We start from the raw sequence: 23,053 nt of genomic DNA on the forward strand, positions 1-23,053 counted from the left end.
CTCATTTTCAATGTTCTATAGCCTTTCCACAATCTCTCAGGCCATTTTTGTGACTAGTTTACTCCAAATTATTCAGATATTAAATCAAAGCTCGGGACGTATAGAAGCGTCTCAGATCTTACACCAACTGAAATCACCATTGAGGTATGTCTCAGAACCTCTATGTTCCTACTGACTTTTTGTACATTTCAGTTTGTTAGTTTTGATAAAGCTCTCTAACTGCTCAATCATATTCATAATCAGGCCTTTGAGCAAGTTCAGAGCCTTCTAAGCAAAGAAGAACTAGAAAGCCAACTACTATGTGTACGCCAGTTAACCACGAAAACTACAATCAAATGATGCATTTTTTGTTGAAAATTACATTCAACAAAACCAGGCATTTCATAGGTCACAAAATAAGCTAAGCCCTCGAAGGTTTTACACAAAGTGAAATGATGCCTACGGCATTCAGCTAAGAAGAGCCAGAGAATTATACAGCAAAATGATATTACTAAAGATTCATCACAATCAAAGTCGGTCCCATAACTAAGCCATCAAACGGTAGCAGCAAGAGCATAGTCAATGCTACATGACTTGGGGACTTTAAGCACTGCTTCCTTCCACTCAACCTTACCCCAAATCTCTTGATCGCTGCGCCTCTCAAGCGCAATCACTGCACACCAAATAATCTTGTCCACATAGCCACTGGAAGCCACACCCCTGCCCCACAAAACAGCCAACTTCCCACCAAAATCCGCCAATCTAGCAGTATAACGTGGGAACTTAGGCAGTCCTTTCAAACCCTTCAAAACTTTCCAGAGTCTTACCGCAGAATCATACCATTTGAACTCTTCGTTGTTATAAACGTAAATCACGTTCTCAACCACACAGTAAGAGAACCAAACCCATTCCGAACTCATCTCCATATCCGCACTTTCCCATCGACCTTCCCTCGTATCGTAAACCAAACCATTACAGGATCCGAAAACGTGTACCTTTCCGTCGATCCCTGCGCTTGTACTTATAGAATCATATAGGAGTCGCATCTCCGCAGCAGGGAGGCTAGGCAGAAGCTCCCAAGTTTGTGTTTTCGGGTGGAAAACCTCCATCCAGTCGGGAGAAGTAGAGTTAGAGTCTCCGGCTACGTATATCTTTCCATCAATCACATTGGCGTGTGGGTAGTCCCGCTCCACCAACATGCTTGGACCGTCGCGCCACGTGTTGGACCGACAGTCCAGGACTGAGACGCTGGACGAGGGCTCGTTGGCTTCGTCAATGGGTCCGCCAATGTTGTAGATATCCGAACCAACGGCCACGAGACCAGACCAGTGCGCAGAGCGAGAAGGAGGAGTTGGGAGTTTAGCTAAAGCATACCCACTTGGTTTCTTCTTGGTGGTTAGGGTTCGATCAGGTTTCCGGCAGAGGGTGAACCAGCGAGGGATTGGGTCAGGATGGAAGCTTAGACACACATAGAGACAGCTCTCGGTGCGGCCTGAAGAGGATCGGGTCTTGTAAAGCTCCGGTGAAGAAACGAGAGATGCAAAGCTCTTGGAGACGAGTGAAAGAGTCGGATAGTACAGTCTCGAGGCGCGTGCGAAGCAGCTTAGTAGCAAATCATCAGGAAGCGAAGGATTCGGAGTCGATTCCGGCGGCGGCGGCGCTTTTTTATTCTTATTAACCGACGGTTTCTTCATCGTCTTCCTCTTCTTTACCGGGAACGACATTGTCGGAATCAGCTATACCAAAAGAATCAACTTTCTCCGACGGAAGTAGAGAGAGAGAACATCTTGTCACACTTCTTCCATTCTGAGGGGTAAATCAAATTATGGGCTCATTTAGAAAATAGTTATCAAAATCTTTTTAATAATATATTAATGGGCCTTAAAGCCCAGCTTTGAAACTGAAATTGGTGGGTGTTTTCAAGATTGTAACGCAAGCAAGAAAAGCCTCCCCAAGTTAAAGGAAATAGAAACAAAGATCTTTTTTTTTTTTTTTTTTTTTTTTTTTTCTTAGAAACAAAGATCTTTGTTCACCCACACGACCGAACTCCCTTCCACTGAGAGCATCTTGTCACATTTCTTCCATTGAGTATGTAAAAGGACCCTTCATGATAATAGGGGCCTCTTTGTTTCTCCATTTGAATGAGTCATTTGGATGAAGATGAGAGTTTTGTTTGTTTAGACACTAAAAGTGCAACTCATTCAGATGGATCATCTGGATGACTTTTGGAAATTTAGGCTTAATTTTAAAGTCCATTCAGCTGAACCAATTTGGATCATTTGAATGGAGATGGTTCATTCAAAATGGTATAATGTCTATTATGCCCCTAATGTAATTCACAAATTACAAACCTAAACATAATATCATTTTTGTCACATACGAAAACTGACAAAACTACAAAAACACGTTTTTCCGCAAAAACCTAAAAACTATTTTTTTCACGCCAAAACCCCAAAAACGCAATTTCCCGCCAAAATTGCAAAAACACGTTTTCCCGCCAAAACTGCAAAAAACGTATTTTTCCACCAAAACAAAAAACGAGTTTTCCCTTTAAAACCGAAAAATCTCGTTTTCCCACCAAAACCGAAAAATCTCGTTTTCCGGCCAAAACTGCAAAAACGCGTTTTTCCGCCAAAAACGTGTTTCCCCGCCAAAACCGCAAAAACGCGTTTTCCTGCCAAAAACGTATTTTCCCGCCAAAACCGCAAAAACGTGTTTCCCCGCCAAAACCGCAAAAACGTGTTTTTCCGCTAAAACCGCAAAAACGCGTTTTCCCGCTAAAACCGCAAAAACGTGTTTCCCTGCCAAAACCGCAAAAACGTGTTTTCCCGCCAAAACCGTAAAAACGTGTTTTTCTGCTAAAACCGCAAAAACGCGTTTTCCCGCCAAAACCGCAAAAAACGCGGTTTCCCACTAAAACCGCAAAAACGCGTTTCCCGCCAAAACCGCAAAAATGTATTTTTCCGCCAAAACCGCAAAACGCGTTTTCCCACCAATAACGAAAGATCTCGTTTTCTCGCCAAAACCGAAAAATTTCGTTTTCCCGCGAAAATCGCAAAAACGTGTTTCCCTTCAAAACCGCAAAAAAACGCGTTTTCCCGCCAAAAACGTTATTTTCCGCCAAAACCGCAAAAAAACGTGTTTTCTCGCCAAAACAAAAAAATCTCGTTTTCCCGCCAGAACCGAAAAATTTTGTTTTTCCGCCATAACCGAAAAATGTGCTTTCTCGCTAAAACCAAAATCTTTTTTTTTCCGCCCAAACCGCAAAAAGGAACGTTAATTTTGAAATAATTCTAATGTAAATATATTAAAGTCAATAATTAAATGTAATATAGTTAAAATTAATATGAAACATATGATTAAACCAATACAAGGGTATTTTGGTGATTTGTTTACTAAACTCATTTGAATGGAAATGAAAATAAAAAAACAAACATAAAATCCATTTAGATGATTCATCTAGATGAGCCATGTGGATGAACAAACAAACAATCACAAAAATCTGAATGGATCATTTGAATAGATCATACAAATGAATCATTTGGATGGAGATGACAAATGGTGAAACAAACAGCCCCTAGAACTATAGATTCTTTCACACTAAAAGTAACCCCATTCTAGTAGCTCCGTGATCAAGACATGAATATATAGATAGGTTTACCTTTAAACAGCAAAACCTCCATTTTTCTGACCACTCATTATTCTCGTCAATGTAGTTTGAAGTGTATCCTTTTTATCCAAACACAAATAAAAGTTCTTTGCATTGGTCAATATAATTGCCACCACAATTAGCAAAGCTAAATCATCAACACATTACTTGTGAAACAAATGCAAAATCCTATTATGCTAAAAAAACATGAAACAATTATAAAGAAAGCTTTCAAAAAAAAAACATGAAACAATAATTCATTAGAGTCGCATATCAACCAAAGGGAGATATACCTCAAAGAAAGCAAATACTCAAAAACAAAAACGAAACTACCCGCACTAGTGAATGATTCTTCATCCTTTCATCACCGTTCAAGCCGCATGTTCTCATCAGCTAGCAGTCATTTCAATCAAACAGTAGCAGAAAGAATATCCGCATCGAACAAGCCACATTGCTCGTGGGTTGTGAGCACGACATCAAACCACTCCACCTTCCCCCACATCTCGTCCCCGCGCCTCTCAAGCGCAATCTCAGCACACCAAATAGATCTCTCTTCGCCACGTCCAAAAACCTTCCACAAGACAGCCATCTTTCCACCAACATCCACCATTTTACAATCTCCATCAAAATCAGGCAAATCTTCAACACCATTCAACTTCTTCCATGAACTTGCATTAAAGTCGTACCATCTAAACTCTCTTTCATTCCAAAGAAACAAGACGTCTCCTATCACGCAGTGAAAATAGGACACTGCAGAAGCCACACCAGTCATATCCATTTCCATATCCATAGCCTCATACATATCCATACCCATACCCATAACCACATCCATATCCATACCCATACCCAACTCTATCATCGGGTTCCATCTAGCTTCCTTGGGATCGTAAACCACACACTTACGGTTATGACCAAAGAGGTACAACTTTCCTTCAATTCCAAAGCTCTCGAGTTCAGCTCCTGACGGGCGTATCTCAGTGCCAGGGTTCGCCACACTTCCCCACGTTTGAGTCTTTGGATCAAATACCTCTACCCAGTTCTCGGAGTTGACATCTTCACACCCTCCCGCTACATATATCTTCCCGTCAACTAAGCTTGCGGCAGGGGAGCTCCGCTTCTCTCGCATCACTGGAGCACTGTGCCACGTGTTGAACCGACAATCAAGCACCAAGACTTCAGAAGAAGAGGGCGTGTACCCGCCCATCTTGTAGATGTTTGACCCAACGGCTACGATGCTAACATCCTTAGATGTTAGACCCGTAGATCGCTCATGACGCACATCGGGAGACGTGACTGGGATGAAAAGACGGTCGGTTAGGGTTCTGTTTGGTTTCATGCAGAGAGCGAACCAATGTGGGTTAGGGTCAAGAGGGTGGTCTCGATAGTAGCGTAAGCACAGATATAGGCAACTCTCGGTGCGGTTTAAGCGAGAGCGGGTCTGGTAAAGCTCCGGCGAGGAAACGACGGATCCGAGCTTTTTGGAGACGAGGGAGAGAGTTGGATAGTACATTCTCGACACGCGCGCTATGATATTCAATATCAAATCGTAAGGAAGGGACCAAAGAGAGATCTCCGGGGACTGCTTCGACATCTTCTTACGCGGTGGTTGGTCGACGTTCGCGACGGCGGAAGATCTGGTCGACATTTTGAGGGTTAAATGTGATGAAATGAATTAGGGCGGAGAAGACAGTTAATATAGTGTGAATTGCGTATGTTACACGTTTATATTATGTCAATATCAGCGATGGGCTTTTTATTTTATGAACTAGAAGCCCATGCATTATTTTTGTTTTACTCCCAATTTTTTCTCTCATCTATTGAAGTTCATGATACTAGTTCGTAAAAGATGCAAAGAAGACTATTTATTCAACTATTCAGCGTGTTTTATTCAGTGACATAACAGGTTCTTAGCACTTTCTTAATCCAGTAGATTTTCTCCAAAAACATATATAAAAGAAAAAGAGAAATGTTGGACTGGTTCTATGATGGCTTGATAACCAGAAAATATTAGAGTCAAAACTGAAAAAGATAATGAAAGCAACAGCATCAGTTCTTGCCTTTCTCACCGCATATATCAGATTTATAATGTGAGATAGAAGTGAAAAATTGTCAATTGCATTGAGCTAAAAAAAAAAGCAACCATTCATCATAGTCATAATAAAAAGAGAAAGGAGAACCCACACACACAAAAAAAAAGCAAGTATTCAAAGCAAAACGAAAGTACCCCACGATATGATTGGCATAAAGCTGTGTGGTTCAAACACGCAACACCGAAGTACTCTTTTGTGGTCTGGGTCGCTTTGAGGGACCGACTGTCAACAGGAAGTAGAATGGCACAATGGTCCGCAAGTGTTGACACTTCTTGTATCTTCTGCCAAGTACCGGTGGAAACAGTTGATCACCTATTTTTTGAGTGCTCATACTCAAAGCAGATATGGGAGAAACTAGCGAGAGGTGTGCTAAGGGATCGGTTTACTTCGAGCTGGTCTGATATTAGGAGGATAATTGTCGATGAAGATCAAGATAAAATGCTCCTCTTTACTATCAGATATGTATTTCAGACTGCAGTTCATAGCATTTGGAGAGAGAGAAACCGAAGAAGACACGGGGAGGCTGCTTCTCCATATGCTCTAATTGCAAAGCTGATCGACAAGACCATGAGAAATAAATTCTCAATCATTCAAAAGAAGGGGGATAAGAGGCTGGCAGGAGGGTTACAATATTGGTTTTCAACAAGATAATACTTCATGTGAAGGGGACTTGAGCTGCAGTTTTGAGAAAGGGATAAACTTTTGAAGGCTAAAAATTTGTTTGGGAAGAACCAGTAGGAGTGAGAGCTGGAAATCCAGTAGGAGTGAGTGCTGGTAAATCCAGTAGGAGTGAGAGCTGGCTGCCTAGTAGGAGTGAGAGCTAGGTAGAGTTTGAGAAGGATGGGAAGAGATGAGGAGGTCGATAAGCTGAAGCATGATTTTCTTATTGATTTTATAAAACTTGTATAGAAACCTTAGAAGAAAGGACACACATAGTTGTAACAAGGTTTTTTCTTTTTGAATTAAATTTAACATTCAATTCAAGAAAAAAATAATCGTTCAAGCATGTTATCATGAAAAGTAAAATACATCAAACAGAAGCAGAAACAGCATAGAACGAGGAACAAGACTCGTGCGTACTAAGCACATAATCAAACCACTCAACCTTCCCCCACATCTCATCTCCATGCCGCCTTTCAAACGTAATCTCAGCACACCAGATCTTACATTCCTGACTGGTCTTAGTATTCCACAAAAGCCCCATCTTTCCACCAAGATCTACCATTGCCATTTTACAGAATTTAGGGTCGTGAAGATCAGGCAATCCTTTAACATCACTCACTTCCTTACATAGACGTGTTTTAGAGTCATACCATTTGAACGCTCCTGATTCCCAAAAGAACAATACATCGTCTATCACACAGTGACACTCTCTTGCTGCCTTATACTTATGGTACCAATCGAAAACACGTGGGTTAGTCACAAAGCCCCAAGTTTGTTTCTCTAAATCAAACGCTTCGACCCGGTCGGGGTAACCGACGTACCTTTTATCACAACCTCCGGCTACATATATCTTCCCATCAAAAAATGTCGCTGTGGAGGATGAGTCCCGCTCCACCCACATGCTAGGAGCCTGGCGCCACATGTGAGTACGACAATCAAGGACAGAGAAACTATAAGAACACTTCCGCTTCGAGAGTTTGCATGTGGAATGATCACCGCCACCTATCTTGTAGACATCAGATCCAACCGCTACGAGTGTCGAAGACTGCGCAGGATGCAAATATTTTGGAGATGGGGCCATCTCCATATAATAGCCACTTGACTCGTTAGCTATGTTTCGACTAGGTCGACGTCTCATAGTGAACCAATATGTTTCAGGATCACGACAGAAGCTTAGGTAAAGATAGACACACTTCTCGGTACGGTTTAGGCTCGCCCGGGTTTGGTAAATCTCCGGTGAGGCAATGATGGATCGGAAATTTTTGGAGACACAGGAGAGAGCTGGATAGTACAGTCTAGAGACTCGGGCTAAGCAGTTTATGAGCAAATCGTCAGGAAGTGACGAGAAAGATATCGACATAGGTTCTGTCTCCGGCATCTTTTTATCATGCGGTAGATCTTTGCGGCTCGTGGCTGCTGAAGATCTGGATTTGGAAGACATTAGGGAGAACTTTCTAGGGTTTCTTGTGGATATCTCGGTAACGTAAAGTTGTCCGCTTATCTTGTGCGTGAAGATAAATAATCAATACCTTAGCTCATGGGTTATATGTGAATAATGGCCTTTTAGTTTAGAAGGATAAATCGCCAAATTTCTGTATTTTTACGGGACATTTGCTAAAACCAACCCAAATATTCAAGTCAAATGTAAAAGTATACCCCACTTTCAGTCAAATGCAAAACCAACCTAAAGGAGTAGTGAAAGTACTATTTAACCCTTATGACCAAACAAAAAACAGAAATGTATTTTACGTTTCTATCCTTTGGAAGTCTACACGTAATAAAAGAAGTCTACATATATATAGACTTCCTACGAAGTCTACTTTATATACTTGTTTTGTAGTCTACACTCTAATTTGATCTAATAATTTAATTTTAAAAATGTATAAAAATAATTATTGTGATATTTTTAACTAATCATCAATATAATGGATAATATGAAGTAAATAAATTAAAATTTCATATAATCGAACAATTTTGAAGAATATATACTAATTTGGTTATCATGTGTTAGACTATGTTCATAGTTTACAAACAAAAGGTTCTAACATGTTATGTCTTTTAGTAGTTGATTTCAAAGGGTTAGATTTTAGATTTTTTTTTTTTTGTTTTATTAACTTAAATCTGCATATTAATGTTTAGTAGTTTATATTTTGTATAAATGAGACTTTTTGATTATCAAGCAAAACATTTAGGGTTTGAGATTTGTGGTTTAGGGTTTCGTAGACCTACAATAAAGTCTATTTATCTGAAGACGTCTTTTTCAGTCTATATTTTTCAATTTGTTTTACAAAAAATCATTATATTTAAACTAAGTTAAGTTCCTTACGAATAAAAAAGTGAAATCATATACTATAACTATTAAAAAATAAAAAAATAAATTTAATAAATCATATATTAAAATTATTAAAATAATAAAGAATAAACAACAATAATTAAATTATTATAGTAGACTTCCAAAAAGGTCTACTATGTTAAGGTAAGATCTACTCCAAAATTTTAATTTTAGTAGACTTCAAACGAAGTCTACAGTATCGTAAATTTTAACCTAGTTACATTTTTGTCTCCCTATATAAACAAAATTTATACAATCTCTCTCTAAAGTGGCTGCACAAGTTTTTAAAACTCTCTCCCTTCTCTCTAAAACTTTCTCTCTTCTCTCTAAAATTCTCTCAATTGTTTCTAAATCTCTCTCATTATCTTCTTTCTCTCTAAAATTTTCTCAAGTCTTTCTCACAATATTATCTTGTCATTTTAGATATTATGATTCATGGTTTTCATCTTCTCCTTTAAAAAATGTAAGTTTTAGATCTATAGATTTTAAATGTGTATTTTTATGTTTATTTCTCACAATATTATCTTTTTTTTGGTAGGTATTATCACTCATGGATTTCATCATCTCCTCTAAAAATGTAAGTTTTAGATTAATAGATTTAAAATATGTATTTACATGTTTATATTCAAATAAATTTATAGATCAAGCTCTCTACATTAATTTGCTACTAGTTTACCTTATAAATTCTATTATGTAAAGTATTTTCAGATTTAAAATTATTTTCACATTTCAAAATATATAAATTTTTTCAGATCTGAAAATTATTAGACAGTTAGACTTCTAAAGAAGTTTATTAAAGCTTGCAGACTTCATATGAAGTTTACTAAACCACAAAGTTTAAGCAGACTTCATTGGAAGTCTACAAAAATATGACTTTAATTTTTTTTTCTATGTTTTTTAATAATTTTATCTTATTTTGCAGGTATTTTCTTCCATAGTTGTTTTCTTCTCCTCCTAGAAATGTAAGGTTTACATCTATAGATTTAAAATATGTGTTCTAGTATTTATATTCAAATAAAGTTACATATTAAAATTCATATTAATATGTCTTTAATTTATAACTATTTTGTCTATTAAATCATATTTTTAAAAGTTTTTTAGATTTAAACTTATTTCATATTTTTAATGTATTTATTTTCCAGATCTATTTTTTTTTATAGAGTAGACTTCATTTGAAATCTACTTAAAACTTACGGCTGGTAGACTTCAAATGAAGTCTACTATCCTTGACTTTTAAGCATATTTCATTAGAAGTTTACTCAAATATGATTTTAGTTTTATCTTATTTTTCATAATTTTATTTTATTTTGCAGGTATTCTCTTCCAATGTTTTCAAATCATCTTCCCAAAAATGTAAGCTTTCCATATATTCATTATAAGATATTTTGTGTTAATAATGAACTAAATTTATAGATTCATACATTATCTTTTTGCTTTGTTACAAGGATGACAAAAAACCATTTTTGAAATATTTTCCAGAACAAAGTATTTTCAAATTTTCTAAATACACACTTTTAGATATGAAAATTTTCCATTAGTGTAGACTTCAACTAAAGTCTACTAAACAATAACTTTACGTAGACTTAATAAAAAGTCTACTAAAATATGATTTATTTTTTATCTTATGTTTTTCTCATAACTCTATTTATTTTGCAGGTACTTTTTCCAAGACTTTATTTGAAGCATCAAGATTATGAAAAATCAAACATACTCAAGAATACTTTTTAATATATTGCTCTGTAATAACTTTCATAATAAAATATTAATTTTTAAATAATTTTTAATGCATAATCTATAAACATTGTATTCATTTTTAGTTGTTTTCACTTGTATGATATTATTAATTTTTTGTTAGATATCAATTTTTTCACAAGATCTAACCAACCAAACAAGTAAAACCACCATAAGCTAAAATAATAACTAACACACATGTGAGAAGAAGAAAATCTATACAAAATTTTCCCAAAAATTTTCAAAATAACACTAATCAAAACAATTTGCAATAAGTATCAAGTGTATAATTATAACACATTAAATTGTGAAATTCATCCAAGACCATTAAAATTTTACTAACATACACTGTAAAATAATTAAATCATGAAAAAATATGATGAATAATACACAAATACACTTTTAATAGAATTTACGACGTAGACTTCAACTGCAGTCTACATTTGTAGATTTACAAAAACGTCTACACTTATTATCTAACATATAGTCAATCCAAAATTTTTTAGTGTATTTGGCGCAGGCTTGATACACAAAGGCGTACAAAGTGTGTCTTAGATAACTCGATCAAGTTCCGTACTTGTCGATTATTCGTGACATGCATAAGAGGAGTATTTTCCTATTCGGAGTCATTTGTTTTAAATGATGTTTGGTAAGAAATAGGTTAGCACCATCTTCTCAATTTTGTTGTCCAGATCATAATTTTCTTGTGTCATTTCAAGAAGTTTACCATGTGTACAGCCATCATGCATAAGAACATTCTTCAACCTTTCCGATTCTTCATCCTTTTCGAATATTTTGTCATCTAAAATGTCTTTGGCCCATGCTTCACACTCGCTCTAAGTTTCCAACCACATCCTTGAACACGACACTTAGCCACATACAGAGTTTTCGTTGTCTTATATGCTGAGAATGTAAATTTATATTCCACAGTCACCGACTTCAGCTTTGAAACAAGCTCAGCCTTACTAGCAAAACTATAAACGAAGACTTACAAATACGTCTACAATTATTAGCTAACAACATTGTCAAATCAAATGAATTATACCTTCATAATTATAAAAAAAAATTCTTTTCAAAATCACTCAAACCCATTAGGATTAACTAACACACACTGTCAAACAAAAAATCTAGAAAAAATTTAATGAATAATACACAAATTCACATTTTTATAGATTTTTCTATGCAAACTTAATATTCAGTCTCTGAAGATGTAGACGTTCTTTTCAGTTTACAGACGTAGACTGTCAAATAGGTCTACTCTTTGGGTTGGTTTTTGCAATTGACCATTTTACGGGTTGCTTTCTATAGTTGAATAAAAGTTGTGATTTTGTACATGTAGACTTTCTTTTCGGTCTACAATTTAAAAAGGTTACTTTTTGTAATTGACCAGAATTCATCCAAGATTTGACTTTCAGAACTAGACTTCATATGCAGTCTACATGTTTGAATTTTTTTGAAAGAGGTTAGTTTTGCAATTGACCAAGTTTGACTTCAAATCAGTAGATTGAAATGAACGTCTACGGGTGTGTAGACTTCTTGTGAAGTCTACTCTCAAATCCGACGGGTTGGTTTTGCATTTGACCAAAATAAAAAAGTAGACTTTATACGCAGTCTACATTTTTTTTTAAGATAAGAAGACTGCATATGAAGTCTACAATTTAATAAATTTTTGATTGCTTTTTAAACTTTTTGGTCAAACACAAAACTAACCTATTCCACGAAGTCAAAGTTTTGGTCAAATGCAAAACTGACCTTTTATAGACTTCGGTGGCAGTCTACATTCTGTAGAGTTCCGTTGAAGTCTATTTTGAAAAGTCAAAAGTTCGGTCAAATGAAAAACTAACCTCTTTTAGGTAGACGTCTTAGTAAGTCTACCGAAAGTTTTATTTTTGTTGTCAAAGGTAAAGACGGAGACTACTGGGGAAGTCTGCGTTAGAAAAAAAATTTGTCTGGTCAATTGCAAAACTAACCCGTGCGTTGACAAATAGACTGCATCGTAAGTCTCCACGGAGGCGTAGACATACAAAACAGTCTACCGTCGCGACACAGATCTGAAAAAGAACGAAAACCATGTAAATAGTTACCTTTTTCATGTGTAAAGCTCGTTTCCAACCTTTTCAACCGTCCAAACTCCAAATATGAGCAAAAAGAAGCATCTTTAACGATTCACTAATGAAGAAACTCGAAAATATGAAGTTTGTGATTATGAAAATGATAGTTATGAGAGTTTTTTAGATGGAAATGTAGAGGAAATGAGAGGAAATGAAGTTTTTTGGGTTAGAATGAGAAAAAAGTGGTTGAAAATTGAATTCTAGAGCTTTAGAGCTCAAAAATGGTGGTTCATGGTGGTTGGAAAAATTGATGATGATGGCATTTTTGTAAATAAGAAGAAATGGTTAGGGTGTATTTGGTTTTTTGTTAATTTCGAAATTAATAAAAAAACAAATAAAAATGGCAATTTTGTGAATAATTCAAAAACATAAGGATAGTATGGAAATTTTATTGATGAATAGTATGAACAAAAAAAAAGGGGTTGATTTTGGATTTGACTTGAAAATATGGGTTGGTTTTGAAAAACACCCTATTTTTACTCCGAGTTAAATGTTTGTTTTACATTCGTTACATAACTTTTTTTTGGTCTTGGTCTTTTATCTACTTCAACTTATTCTCAAGAAAACATATTATATTTATATGCTTTAGAGGAGGAAAATGAAGTTGGACCGATTCAACTACATACAAAATTCAAGAGTCAAGATAACAGATTATTTTGATATCATAATCTAATATCTTCAGTAAAAAAACATATATTCTACATCACATGAAATATAATAATAAACGCGTTTAGTGTGTCTAAATTAATAAAAATTTTGTCTATGTTCCAAATTAGCAACGTGACCCACCTAACATTAGTGCATGTTCTCTACATATAAATACATATACATATACAAATAACAACCTGATCAAACTTAGAGTATAGACCAACCAAAAAAATGTACACGATTCGGTTGATAGCCATGATTATTCTCTTGTTCTTTGCATCTTTGAACACAATCGTCTTCGCTGGATTAAAATACGATAACGAGTCTCACAATACCAGTAAGTTTACCGTTGCTATGGGAAACTTCTTCTCTCATGTCTTGATGGTTTGGGATCAAAAGGTCGTCAACAGTGTCAGGGTGGCAGTAGGACGGACTAGTCTCTCACGGCCTGTGCGTCAGTACTGATTAAGTCCATGGATTGCAATTAAAAAGGGATTTTGGGATATAATTAGTTTGTTCTAAAACCGAAGATGCTTCAGAGAACTGTACATGCCCTTTAATTTGTGCAACACAGACAAAAGTTTATTCAACGATATTTCGTCAAAATAAGCTTGACCGTCCACAAGACTACAAGTATAACCATGGTGAAACAATGAAAATTGCATTGATCTGGAATCATTAAACAACCATACTAAAAGAGAAAAGGAACTAAAAAAAAAGAAACGCAAGTACTCAAAGCAAACGAAACTACCCCCACAGTAATAACCGTCCAACCATGTTCTCATGAGAAGTACATTCATCAAACAGAAGCAGAAACAACATGGAACGAAGAACAAGACTGGTGGGTTCTAAGCACAGAATCAAACCACTCAACTTTCCCCCACATCTCATCTCCATCGCGTCTCTCAAGCGCAATCTCAGCACACCAAACCCTACACTCCTGATTGGTCGCTGTATACAAATACTGATCCCACAAAAACCCAATCTTTCCACCGAGATCCACCATCTCCACTTGACAGACTTGAGGGTCGGGCGAAAGTTCAGGCAAACCTTCAACACCAATCAAATCCTTCCATAAATATGACTTGGAGTCATACCATTTGAACACTCTTTTATATCTATCCCACAAGAACAAGACATCGTCAATCACGCAATGACACCCTCTTTCTACCCGAAACATACCATACATCTCCCTTCCTAACTCTGACCATTTACCTTCCTCGGGATTATACACCGCAGCCTCATCCCCAAAAATGTAGAGCTTCCCTTCAAGTGATACGCTTTTGGCTTCAAAGCCCTTAACTCTATCCTCCTCGTACAGTCTGAAAATACGAGGGTTCGTCACGGGGACCCACGTTTGTGTCTCCAGATCAAACGCTTCGATCCAGTTGGGTTTACTCACGTACTCTTCATCACATCCACCGGCTACGTATATCTTCCCATCAAATAACGTCGCTGTGGCGTTCGCGTTGCGCGCCATCCCCATGCTCGGAGCCTGGCGCCACGTGTGAGTGCGACAGTCAAGGACAGAGACACTAACACAATAGTTCCTCTTCCATATTTTGCATTCATGCAAATGATTAGCGCCGCCGATCTTGTAGATATCAGATCCAACGGATACGAGCGTCGATGACTGCGCGGGACGCAAATAGTTCGGACATGGGATTTGCTCCATGTAATAGCCACTTGACCCGTTGGCTACGTTACGACTAGGTAGACCGCTTAGAGTGAGCCAATAAGTTTTGGGGTCAAAAGGGAAGCGTAAGTAAAGGTAGATACACTTCTCTGTACGGTTTAGGCGCGAGCGAGTTGCGTAAAGCTCCGGTGAAGCAATGATGGATCGGAAACGTTTGGAGACGCGTGAGAGAAAGTGATAATACAGTCTGGAGACGCGTGCTAAGCAGTTTATCAGCAAATCGTCGGGAAGTGACAGGATCGATATCGACGTAGGTTCTGTCGCCAGCGATGACTTCTTCATCTTTTTATCACGCGGTGGATCTTTGCCGCTCGTGGCGGCTGAAGATCTAGATTTGGGTTTGGAAGACATTAGAGAGAAAGTTTTCTGGAGAAGATTACTGTGAAAAGAAGAAGTTTTTAGTGTTTATAACTTTCTAGGGTTTACCGAACTGCGGATATCTCGGAAACGTATGTCCGCTCATCTTGCGCGGCAAGATAAGTAATTAAAACCTTGGCCCATGGGCTAAATGTTAGAGCATGAGCATCAGTGAACCCCCTTTGGGGTTCACCTTCTTAATTTTTTATTATTAAAGTTTTTCTTTTTTTCATTTTGATTTTTTTTTTTTTAAAAAAAAAAAAAAAAAAAAAATTGACCAATCGCGGGCCGCCACGTGTCGTGGGGCCCGCGCTACAGTGATGAACTTTAGGAGAGAGGGTATCATGCAGAAGAGGTGAGAAGGGGTGAGTTCATCACTTTTGCTTTTTTTAATATTTTTTTTTTCTCGTAAAACGTGTGAACCTCCCTCTTGAACCTCTAATGCTCTTGCTCTTAGCATGTGCAATAATGGTCTTCTAGTTTAGGATGATGAATCGCCAAATTCTATAATGTTACTCTAATTAAATGTTTGTTTTTGCCTTTCGTTATATTGCGGTCTTGGTCTGTTTCTACGTCAACATATTCTCACGAAGACATATTATTTATATGCTATAGAGGAGAAAAAATGAAGTTGGACCGGTTCAACTAACATAAAAAATAACTCAAGAGTCAAACATGAACATAAAAATATGCTAATGAACGCGTTTAATGTGCTCTAGATTAATAGTTTTCTTTGTCTACGTTCCAAATTAGCAACGTAACCCACCTAATCTTTGTGCATGTTCTCTACATATAAATACATATACAAATTACAAAGTGATCAAACTTAAAAGAGTATAGACCAACCAGCAAAAAAGCCCAACAAAATGTACATAATTCGGCTTATAACTTTGATTATTCTCTTGTTCGTTGCATCACTGAACACAATCGCCTTCGCTGGATTAGCATACGATAACGAATCTCGCAATACCAGTAAGTTGATGGTTACTATGGGAAACTTCTTCTTTCATCCCTTGAATTGGTTTTGTATTTCTTAGAAATTAGTATTGAATTTTTTTTCCCTTTCTTTTGTTGGAAAAGAAACAGGAGAAGCGGTTTGGGATAAAAAGGTCGTCAACAATCTCAGAGGTGCAGTAGGACCCAGTATCTCACGGCCTGCGCGTCAGTACCGAGTAAGTCCATGGAGGGGTTCCGATGACTCTAACTCGACTCCATGGGAACGTAATGCTATGATTGAGGCATTTTTCCGATAACAAGCAATGATATGACCAATTCATATGTGCAACTCTTTTTCATATTTACACCAAAAAAAACTCTTTTTCATATGTGTAACTCTGTTCCATACTAGTTTCTAATAAACTTCTTCTTGACTGGCACAAAAGAACTTCAGACTTTTTTTTGGGTTTGGCAATTAAAAATGATCTTGAGAAGGTTAGTTTGTTCTAAAAAAATAACTAATTCTTTTTGATTTGTATTTTAATAAAACCATATTTTTTTAGAAAAAATAGAAGTGAACTTTACTAGTGTATTATTCTATTTCTAATACATTTAGAATGGAATTCAAAATTTATGATGAAGTTTCTATATTAATTAATGAAGAGAAATATAAAGGCAAACTAAAAATGAATTATGAACTATTACATAACACAAACATAATAAAAATGGTTATTATTTTACTTAAACATATACATCTAGAATTTTGTTGTGTTTTATATTATGGTTCTTAAAAATGAAAAACATTAAACTAATCACTTTAATTTCTGAATTAATTAAATTTTACTAAAAACAAAGTAACAAGCAAAATGATCCGAAACCCAATAGGCTTTACTAGTATATTATAAGGCCCAAAAGTGTCAGTCCTTGTACACTTACAAACACCACCAAACGTAAGTGTAAATTTCATTTACAAATAAGAAGCGGAGACGCGAGGAAGAGAATTGGAAGCAGATCTGTGCGACGAAACTGAATCTCTTTCCATCGATTTCTCAAACTTATATCGTTGCGTTTCTCTGACTCTCGCTTCTCCGTTAATGCTACTGATCTCCACCGTGAAGCTCTGATTGATCGCTTTTTCTTCCCCCCTCCTGTGAACTGATCCGATCCGAGGTGAATCCCTATTTCTCATTGTACGAATCTCGATTTCCGATGGATCTCTCACTACTTTGTTTCCTTCAGATCTGCTTGCGATTGATTACGTTTTCTGCGAAATGACTCGCTTATAATCTTTCGTTCTCTGTGATCTGGTTTGTGTGCAGAGCGAATATGTTGACGAAGTTCGAGACAAAGAGTAACAGAGTGAAGGGCCTCACCTTCCACCCTAAACGGCCATGGATCCTCGCCAGTTTGCACAGTGGTGTGATCCAGCTCTGGGATTACCGTATGGGTACTTTGATCGATCGATTCGACGAGCATGAAGGTCCAGTTCGTGGTGTTCATTTTCACAATTCTCAGCCTCTCTTCGTCTCCGGAGGTATAGTATATGCTTTTTTTTTATTAATCTAGATTTTGAGCTACAAGTCCGTATTTATTAAAATTTTCATCATCTATATAAACCATGATATGATATAATCTGCTTAGTAATAATATATCTTAGTGTGTTTGCTCTATTTCTAGTTAAATTGGTTATTCAACATATGTTATTTTGGATAATTGGACTTAGTTAATTGTAATCAGATCCCACGTTGCGTGTGCTTTAGGCATACTCTAGAAATGAGAACTTGTTGCTGGCACTGACAACATTGTGTGTTTGCAGGTGATGATTACAAGATCAAAGTCTGGAACCACAAAACGCACAGGTGCCTTTTCACTCTTCTCGGCCATCTCGACTACATCCGCACTGTCCAATTCCACCACGAGAACCCCTGGATTGTGAGTGCTAGTGACGATCAGACTATCCGCATTTGGAACTGGCAGTCACGGACTTGTATTTCTGTGCTTACTGGCCACAATCACTATGTTATGTGCGCTTCTTTCCATCCTAAAGAAGACCTTGTCGTCTCTGCATCTCTGGATCAGACTGTCCGTGTCTGGGATATTGGTTCTCTTAAGAAGAAGACTGTGTCTCCTGCTGATGACCTCATGCGATTCACACAGATGAACTCTGATCTTTTTGGTGGTGTTGACGCTATTGTTAAGTACGTCCTCGAAGGTCATGATAGAGGAGTAAACTGGGCTTCCTTTCATCCCACTCTTCCTCTCATCGTCTCTGGTGCAGATGACCGCCAAGTGAAGCTGTGGCGTATGAATGGTATTTCCCTAGTCTGTCTCTCCTTTTTGATTTTTTTTTAATAACCATTATCTGTACACTAAATTGCTTGGAGCCGATGTAATTAATGGGTTCTTTTTAATTTTATTGCAGAAACTAAAGCTTGGGAGGTGGATACACTGCGAGGCCACATGAATAATGTTTCATCTGTTATGTTCCATGCAAAACAGGACATTATTGTTTCCAACTCTGAGGATAAAAGCATTCGTGTCTGGGATGCTACCAAGCGAACTGGAATCCAAACTTTTCGCCGTGAACATGATCGTTTCTGGATTCTTGCAGTTCACCCTGAGATTAATTTACTGGCAGCGGGGCATGACAACGGTATGATCGTCTTCAAGCTCGAGAGAGAACGTCCTGCATTTGCTTTGAGTGGCAATTCTTTGTTCTATACCAAAGATAGATTTTTGAGGTACTACGATTGTTCAACTCAGAAAGATTCCCAAGTTATCCCTATACGGCGTCCTGGTACTCCAAGCTTGAATCAAAGTCCAAGGACTCTATCATACAGTCCGACGGAAAATGCGGTTTTGATCTGCTCAGATTTAGATGGTGGTTCTTACGAGTTGTACATCATACCGAAAGATAGTGTTGGCAGAAGTGACGTTGTGCAAGATGCAAAGAGGGGGACAGGTGGTTCTGCGGTATTCATTGCCCGTAACCGGTTTGCTGTTCTTGAGAAAAGCACCAGCCAGGTGCTAGTCAAGAATCTCAAGAATGAGGTGGTTAAAAAGAGTTCTCTGCCTATACCCACAGATGCTATCTTTTATGCTGGGACTGGAAATTTGCTCTGTAGATCTGAGGATAAAGTGGTTATATTTGACCTTCAGCAAAGGCTTGTTCTTGGTGAACTTCAGACACCGTTTGTTAGGTATGTTGTTTGGTCTAACGATATGGAGAGTGTTGCTTTGCTCAGCAAACACACTATCATCATTGCAAGCAAAAAACTTGTCCTCCAGTGCACACTTCATGAGACAATACGTGTGAAAAGTGGAGCTTGGGATGACAATGGTGTCTTCATTTACACAACTTTGAACCATATCAAGTACTGTCTTCCTAATGGAGATAGTGGTATCATCCGAACGCTGGATGTCCCTATCTATATCACCAAGGTTTCTGGAAATACGATCTTCTGCTTGGACCGGGATGGGAAAAACAGGGCCATCACCATCAATGCAACTGAATACATTTTCAAGCTTGCACTGCTGAGGAAGAAATATGATCATGTCATGGGCATGATAAAGAACTCCCAGCTATGTGGACAGGCTATGATTGCTTACCTGCAGCAGAAAGGATTCCCTGAAGTTGCCCTCCATTTTGTTGAAGACGAGAGAGTCCGTTTCAACCTGGCTCTTGAAAGTGGCAACATTAGCGTCGCTGTTGCATCCGCTACAGAGATAAATGAGAAAGAGCAGTGGTATAGACTTGGGGTGGAGGCTCTTCGCCAAGGTAATGCTGGAATTGTTGAATTTGCGTACCAGCAAACAAAGAACTTTGAGAGATTATCTTTTCTATATCTCATTACTGGTAAGTTGGACAAGCTTTCCAAGTTGATGAAGATTGCGGAAGTGAAGAACAATGTGATGGGTCAGTTCCACAATGCTCTCTACCTAGGAGATGTTAAAGAGCGTGTCAAGATACTTGAGAATGCTGGTCATTTACCTCTCGCTTATATCACTGCATCGGTTCATGGTTTAAAGGATGTTGCTGAGAGACTGGCGACTGAGCTAGGAGAGAACGTGCCTTCATTGCCTGAAGGGAAAACTCCATCGCTTCTAATGCCACCATCTCCTGTCATGTGTGGTGGTGATTGGCCTCTTCTAAGAGTGATGAAGGGAATATTTGAAGGCGGGCTTGAGAGTGCAGCCAGGGGAGGTGCTGTTGATGAAGAAGAAGAAGAAGATGCTGGTGGTGACTGGGGGGATGCACTTGACATGGTCGATGTTGATGGAATGGAGAACAGAGACATCGATGCCATTTTGGAGGAAGCAGAAAGAGGAGAAGACGAAAATGATGAAGAAGGTGGATGGGAGGAACTTGAGGGCTTAGACCTCCCACCAGAGCTTGACACTCCTAAGGCCTCTGCTAACGCACGTTCATCCGTCTTCGTGACACCTACTCAAGGTATGCCCGTAAGTCATATTTGGAGCCAGAAGTCATCCCTTGCTGCTGAGCAAGCTGCAGCAGGAAGCTTCGACACTGCAATGCGTCTGCTCAACAGGCAGCTTGGTATAAAGAACTTTGCGCCTTTGAAATCGATGTTTATTGATTTGTTCAGTGGCAGCCAAAGCTACCTGCGTGCTTTTTCTTCATCGCCTGTGGTTTCACTTGCCATTGAGCGAGGATGGAGCGAGTCTTCTAGTCCCAACGTCCGTGGCCCACCATCTCTTGTTTATGATTTCTCCCAGCAAGAAGAGAAGCTCAAATCCGGCTATAAAGCTACAACAAGTGGGAAATTGACTGAGGCTCTCCGGCTCTTCCTCTCTATCCTCCACACCATCCCTCTTGTGGTGGTCGAGTCAAGAAGCGAAGTCGATGAGGTAAAGGAACTGGTCACTATCGTCAAAGAATATGTTCTCGGTCTTAAAATGGAGCTTAAGAGAAGAGAGACGAAAGATGATCCAGTGAGGCAGCAGGAGCTCGCTGCTTACTTCACTCACTGCAACCTCCAACTACCTCACTTACGACTCGCCCTGTTTAGTGCAATGGGTGTCTGCTACAAATCAAAGAACCTCGCCACTGCCTATACCTTCGCCAAAAGATTGTTGGAAACCAACCCAATGGAGAGCCAGGCCAAAACAGCTCGACAGATTGTCCAAGCCGCTGAACGCAATATGACTGATACAACCGAGCTCAACTACGACTTCAGAAACCCGTTCGTGATATGTGGGTCAACCTATGTGCCAATCTACAGAGGTCAGAAAGACGTGTCCTGTCCATACTGCACCGCCAGGTTTGTTCCAAGCCAGCAAGGAAACATATGCGGGGTCTGTGATCTTGCAGTCATTGGCGCAGACGCATCTGGTTTGGTATGCTCTCCTTCTCAAGTTCGTTGACCAGTTCAGATTCATTATCTTGTCCAAACGTAAGGTAAGTACAAGATGCTCTCCTTTTATACGGAAGAAGAGTTTTGAGCTTTTGGTCTTGGTGGTTGTGTACTTAAAAAAAGATTCTGGTCTGTGAACTTTTCATTGCAGGTTCTATTATTACTATTTCAGTCTTCTAAGTTGTTTCTTATCTTAGTAACGACCCATGAGAACTTTTACTTGTTGCTCTATTTCATTTTGTTTGTTTTTTCTATATTTACATAAGTGAGAACTTCAACTTTACGGAAGATGAATGTTTCGTTGCAGATTCTTTTACTCTTCGAGTCTTTTTATTACTGCTAATCTTCAACAATCTGATTACAGAACTCACTTAAACTTTAATTGAATGACCAACCAATCGGCCTTGGTTACTGTGACACTAGTATTAATCACTAAACAGATGTTTAGTGAAGTTATTGTAGATACATGTCTTAGATTGGAGCCGCCGTGGACTGTTGAGGTAACAGAAGTAGGCCGTTTTGCCTTAGCCGCCTGAGCTTTACGCGTGAGACAAAATCAACCTATGATTGGGCTTTATTTTAGTGGGCCTTAGTTGAATTAACTTAGACTTGTTTTCCACACAACGTGTTTTGGACCAAATCAGAGAGTTATATTGAAAAGACTTTTCCTTGGCAAGAAATTCGCGAGTCAGAAGAGTATCTTCTATCCGTCTGTAGAAGCAGACACATGTATTAAATAATATTATTGTATGTCCTGTATGAGTTTATCAAATCAAAATGAATATTTTTCTTCGTTTAAAAATTAACGACTTATTCCACTTGACCGGAGAGCAATTTCCCTAAAAATAGTTATATAAATACACCATTTTACATGTTACAAGATTCATGAAAGAAGAAAACAAAACAAAGATGTACATGGTCTGGCTAGTGACTTTGGTTCTCCTCTTGTTCTCTACATCATCAGACACTGTTTTGGCTCGTCTACCATGTGATTCTTCCAAAACAAGTAAGCATTTAGCTATGAGAAAGTATTTCAGTCGTCTCCCAAACATTTTTCTATACAAAAACTTTGCTGTAACTCTGTTTTTTTTGAACAACATATATATATATATATATATATTAAAGAAAAATATGAAGCTGACATTTTCGATTTTCCGGTGGCTTTACCGGTCCGGCTTCCTACAAACTTATCATCTTTTCATGTTTTCTCAGGGATATATAGAAGAAATTCATGTCGATCTATCATACCTTTGATATATCTTTGTCATCTTCCAAAATTCAAAATTTTACACGTGTGTTAATGTTTTGTTTTGTTGGGAACTGAAGTAGGAGGAGTTTGGAATAAAAAGTTGAATAGAGAGATGAAGATTAAAGTAGGAGGTAGTAGCTCACGGCCTGCAGGTCAAGGACGAGGACATTGATCCCGTTCCTAACGTAGCGACAATCGTATATGCGTACACTGGAGTCGTGATTAATGATAGTGTTG

General features: G+C 38.0%; 5 protein-coding genes across 6 annotated transcripts; 1 reads left to right on the forward strand and 4 right to left on the reverse strand.

The window, feature by feature from the left end:
- Positions 1–302: 302 nt before the first annotated feature.
- On the reverse strand, positions 303–2,423 carry LOC103849934 (F-box/kelch-repeat protein At4g39550-like). Its single transcript, XM_009126706.3, has one exon. The coding sequence runs from the start codon at positions 1,701–1,703 to the stop codon at positions 534–536; it is 1,170 nt and encodes a 389-aa protein (XP_009124954.2). The 5' UTR covers positions 1,704–2,423; the 3' UTR covers positions 303–533.
- A 939-nt stretch (positions 2,424–3,362) lies between these two features.
- LOC103850272 (F-box/kelch-repeat protein At4g39590-like) lies at positions 3,363–5,813 on the reverse strand. Its single transcript, XM_009127032.3, has one exon. The coding sequence runs from the start codon at positions 5,271–5,273 to the stop codon at positions 4,038–4,040; it is 1,236 nt and encodes a 411-aa protein (XP_009125280.3). The 5' UTR covers positions 5,274–5,813; the 3' UTR covers positions 3,363–4,037.
- Positions 5,346–8,095, reverse strand: LOC103850363 (putative F-box/kelch-repeat protein At1g61540). Its single transcript, XM_009127136.3, has one exon. The coding sequence runs from the start codon at positions 7,820–7,822 to the stop codon at positions 6,749–6,751; it is 1,074 nt and encodes a 357-aa protein (XP_009125384.2). The 5' UTR covers positions 7,823–8,095; the 3' UTR covers positions 5,346–6,748.
- A 5,753-nt stretch (positions 8,096–13,848) lies between these two features.
- LOC103850519 (putative F-box/kelch-repeat protein At1g61540) lies at positions 13,849–16,880 on the reverse strand. The gene has a single exon (XM_009127313.3). The coding sequence runs from the start codon at positions 15,248–15,250 to the stop codon at positions 14,003–14,005; it is 1,248 nt and encodes a 415-aa protein (XP_009125561.1). The 5' UTR covers positions 15,251–16,880; the 3' UTR covers positions 13,849–14,002.
- A 243-nt stretch (positions 16,881–17,123) lies between these two features.
- On the forward strand, positions 17,124–21,883 carry LOC103850840 (coatomer subunit alpha-2). Of its 2 annotated transcripts, none has more exons than XM_033286653.1 (4): positions 17,124–17,362; positions 17,512–17,726; positions 18,009–18,503; positions 18,615–21,883. In XM_033286653.1, the coding sequence occupies exons 2-4, from the start codon at positions 17,519–17,521 to the stop codon at positions 21,575–21,577; spliced, it is 3,666 nt and encodes a 1,221-aa protein (XP_033142544.1). In that variant the 5' UTR covers positions 17,124–17,362; positions 17,512–17,518; the 3' UTR covers positions 21,578–21,883. The 2 variants fall into 2 exon arrangements, with proteins under 2 accessions (XP_033142544.1, XP_033142574.1); XM_033286683.1 differs by having other exon boundaries at positions 17,159–17,382.
- Positions 21,884–23,053: the final 1,170 nt, after the last annotated feature.

The sequence above is a fragment of the Brassica rapa genome, chromosome A01 (genome assembly GCF_000309985.2).
Source record: "Brassica rapa cultivar Chiifu-401-42 chromosome A01, CAAS_Brap_v3.01, whole genome shotgun sequence".
NCBI classification, from domain to species: domain Eukaryota; kingdom Viridiplantae; phylum Streptophyta; class Magnoliopsida; order Brassicales; family Brassicaceae; genus Brassica; species Brassica rapa.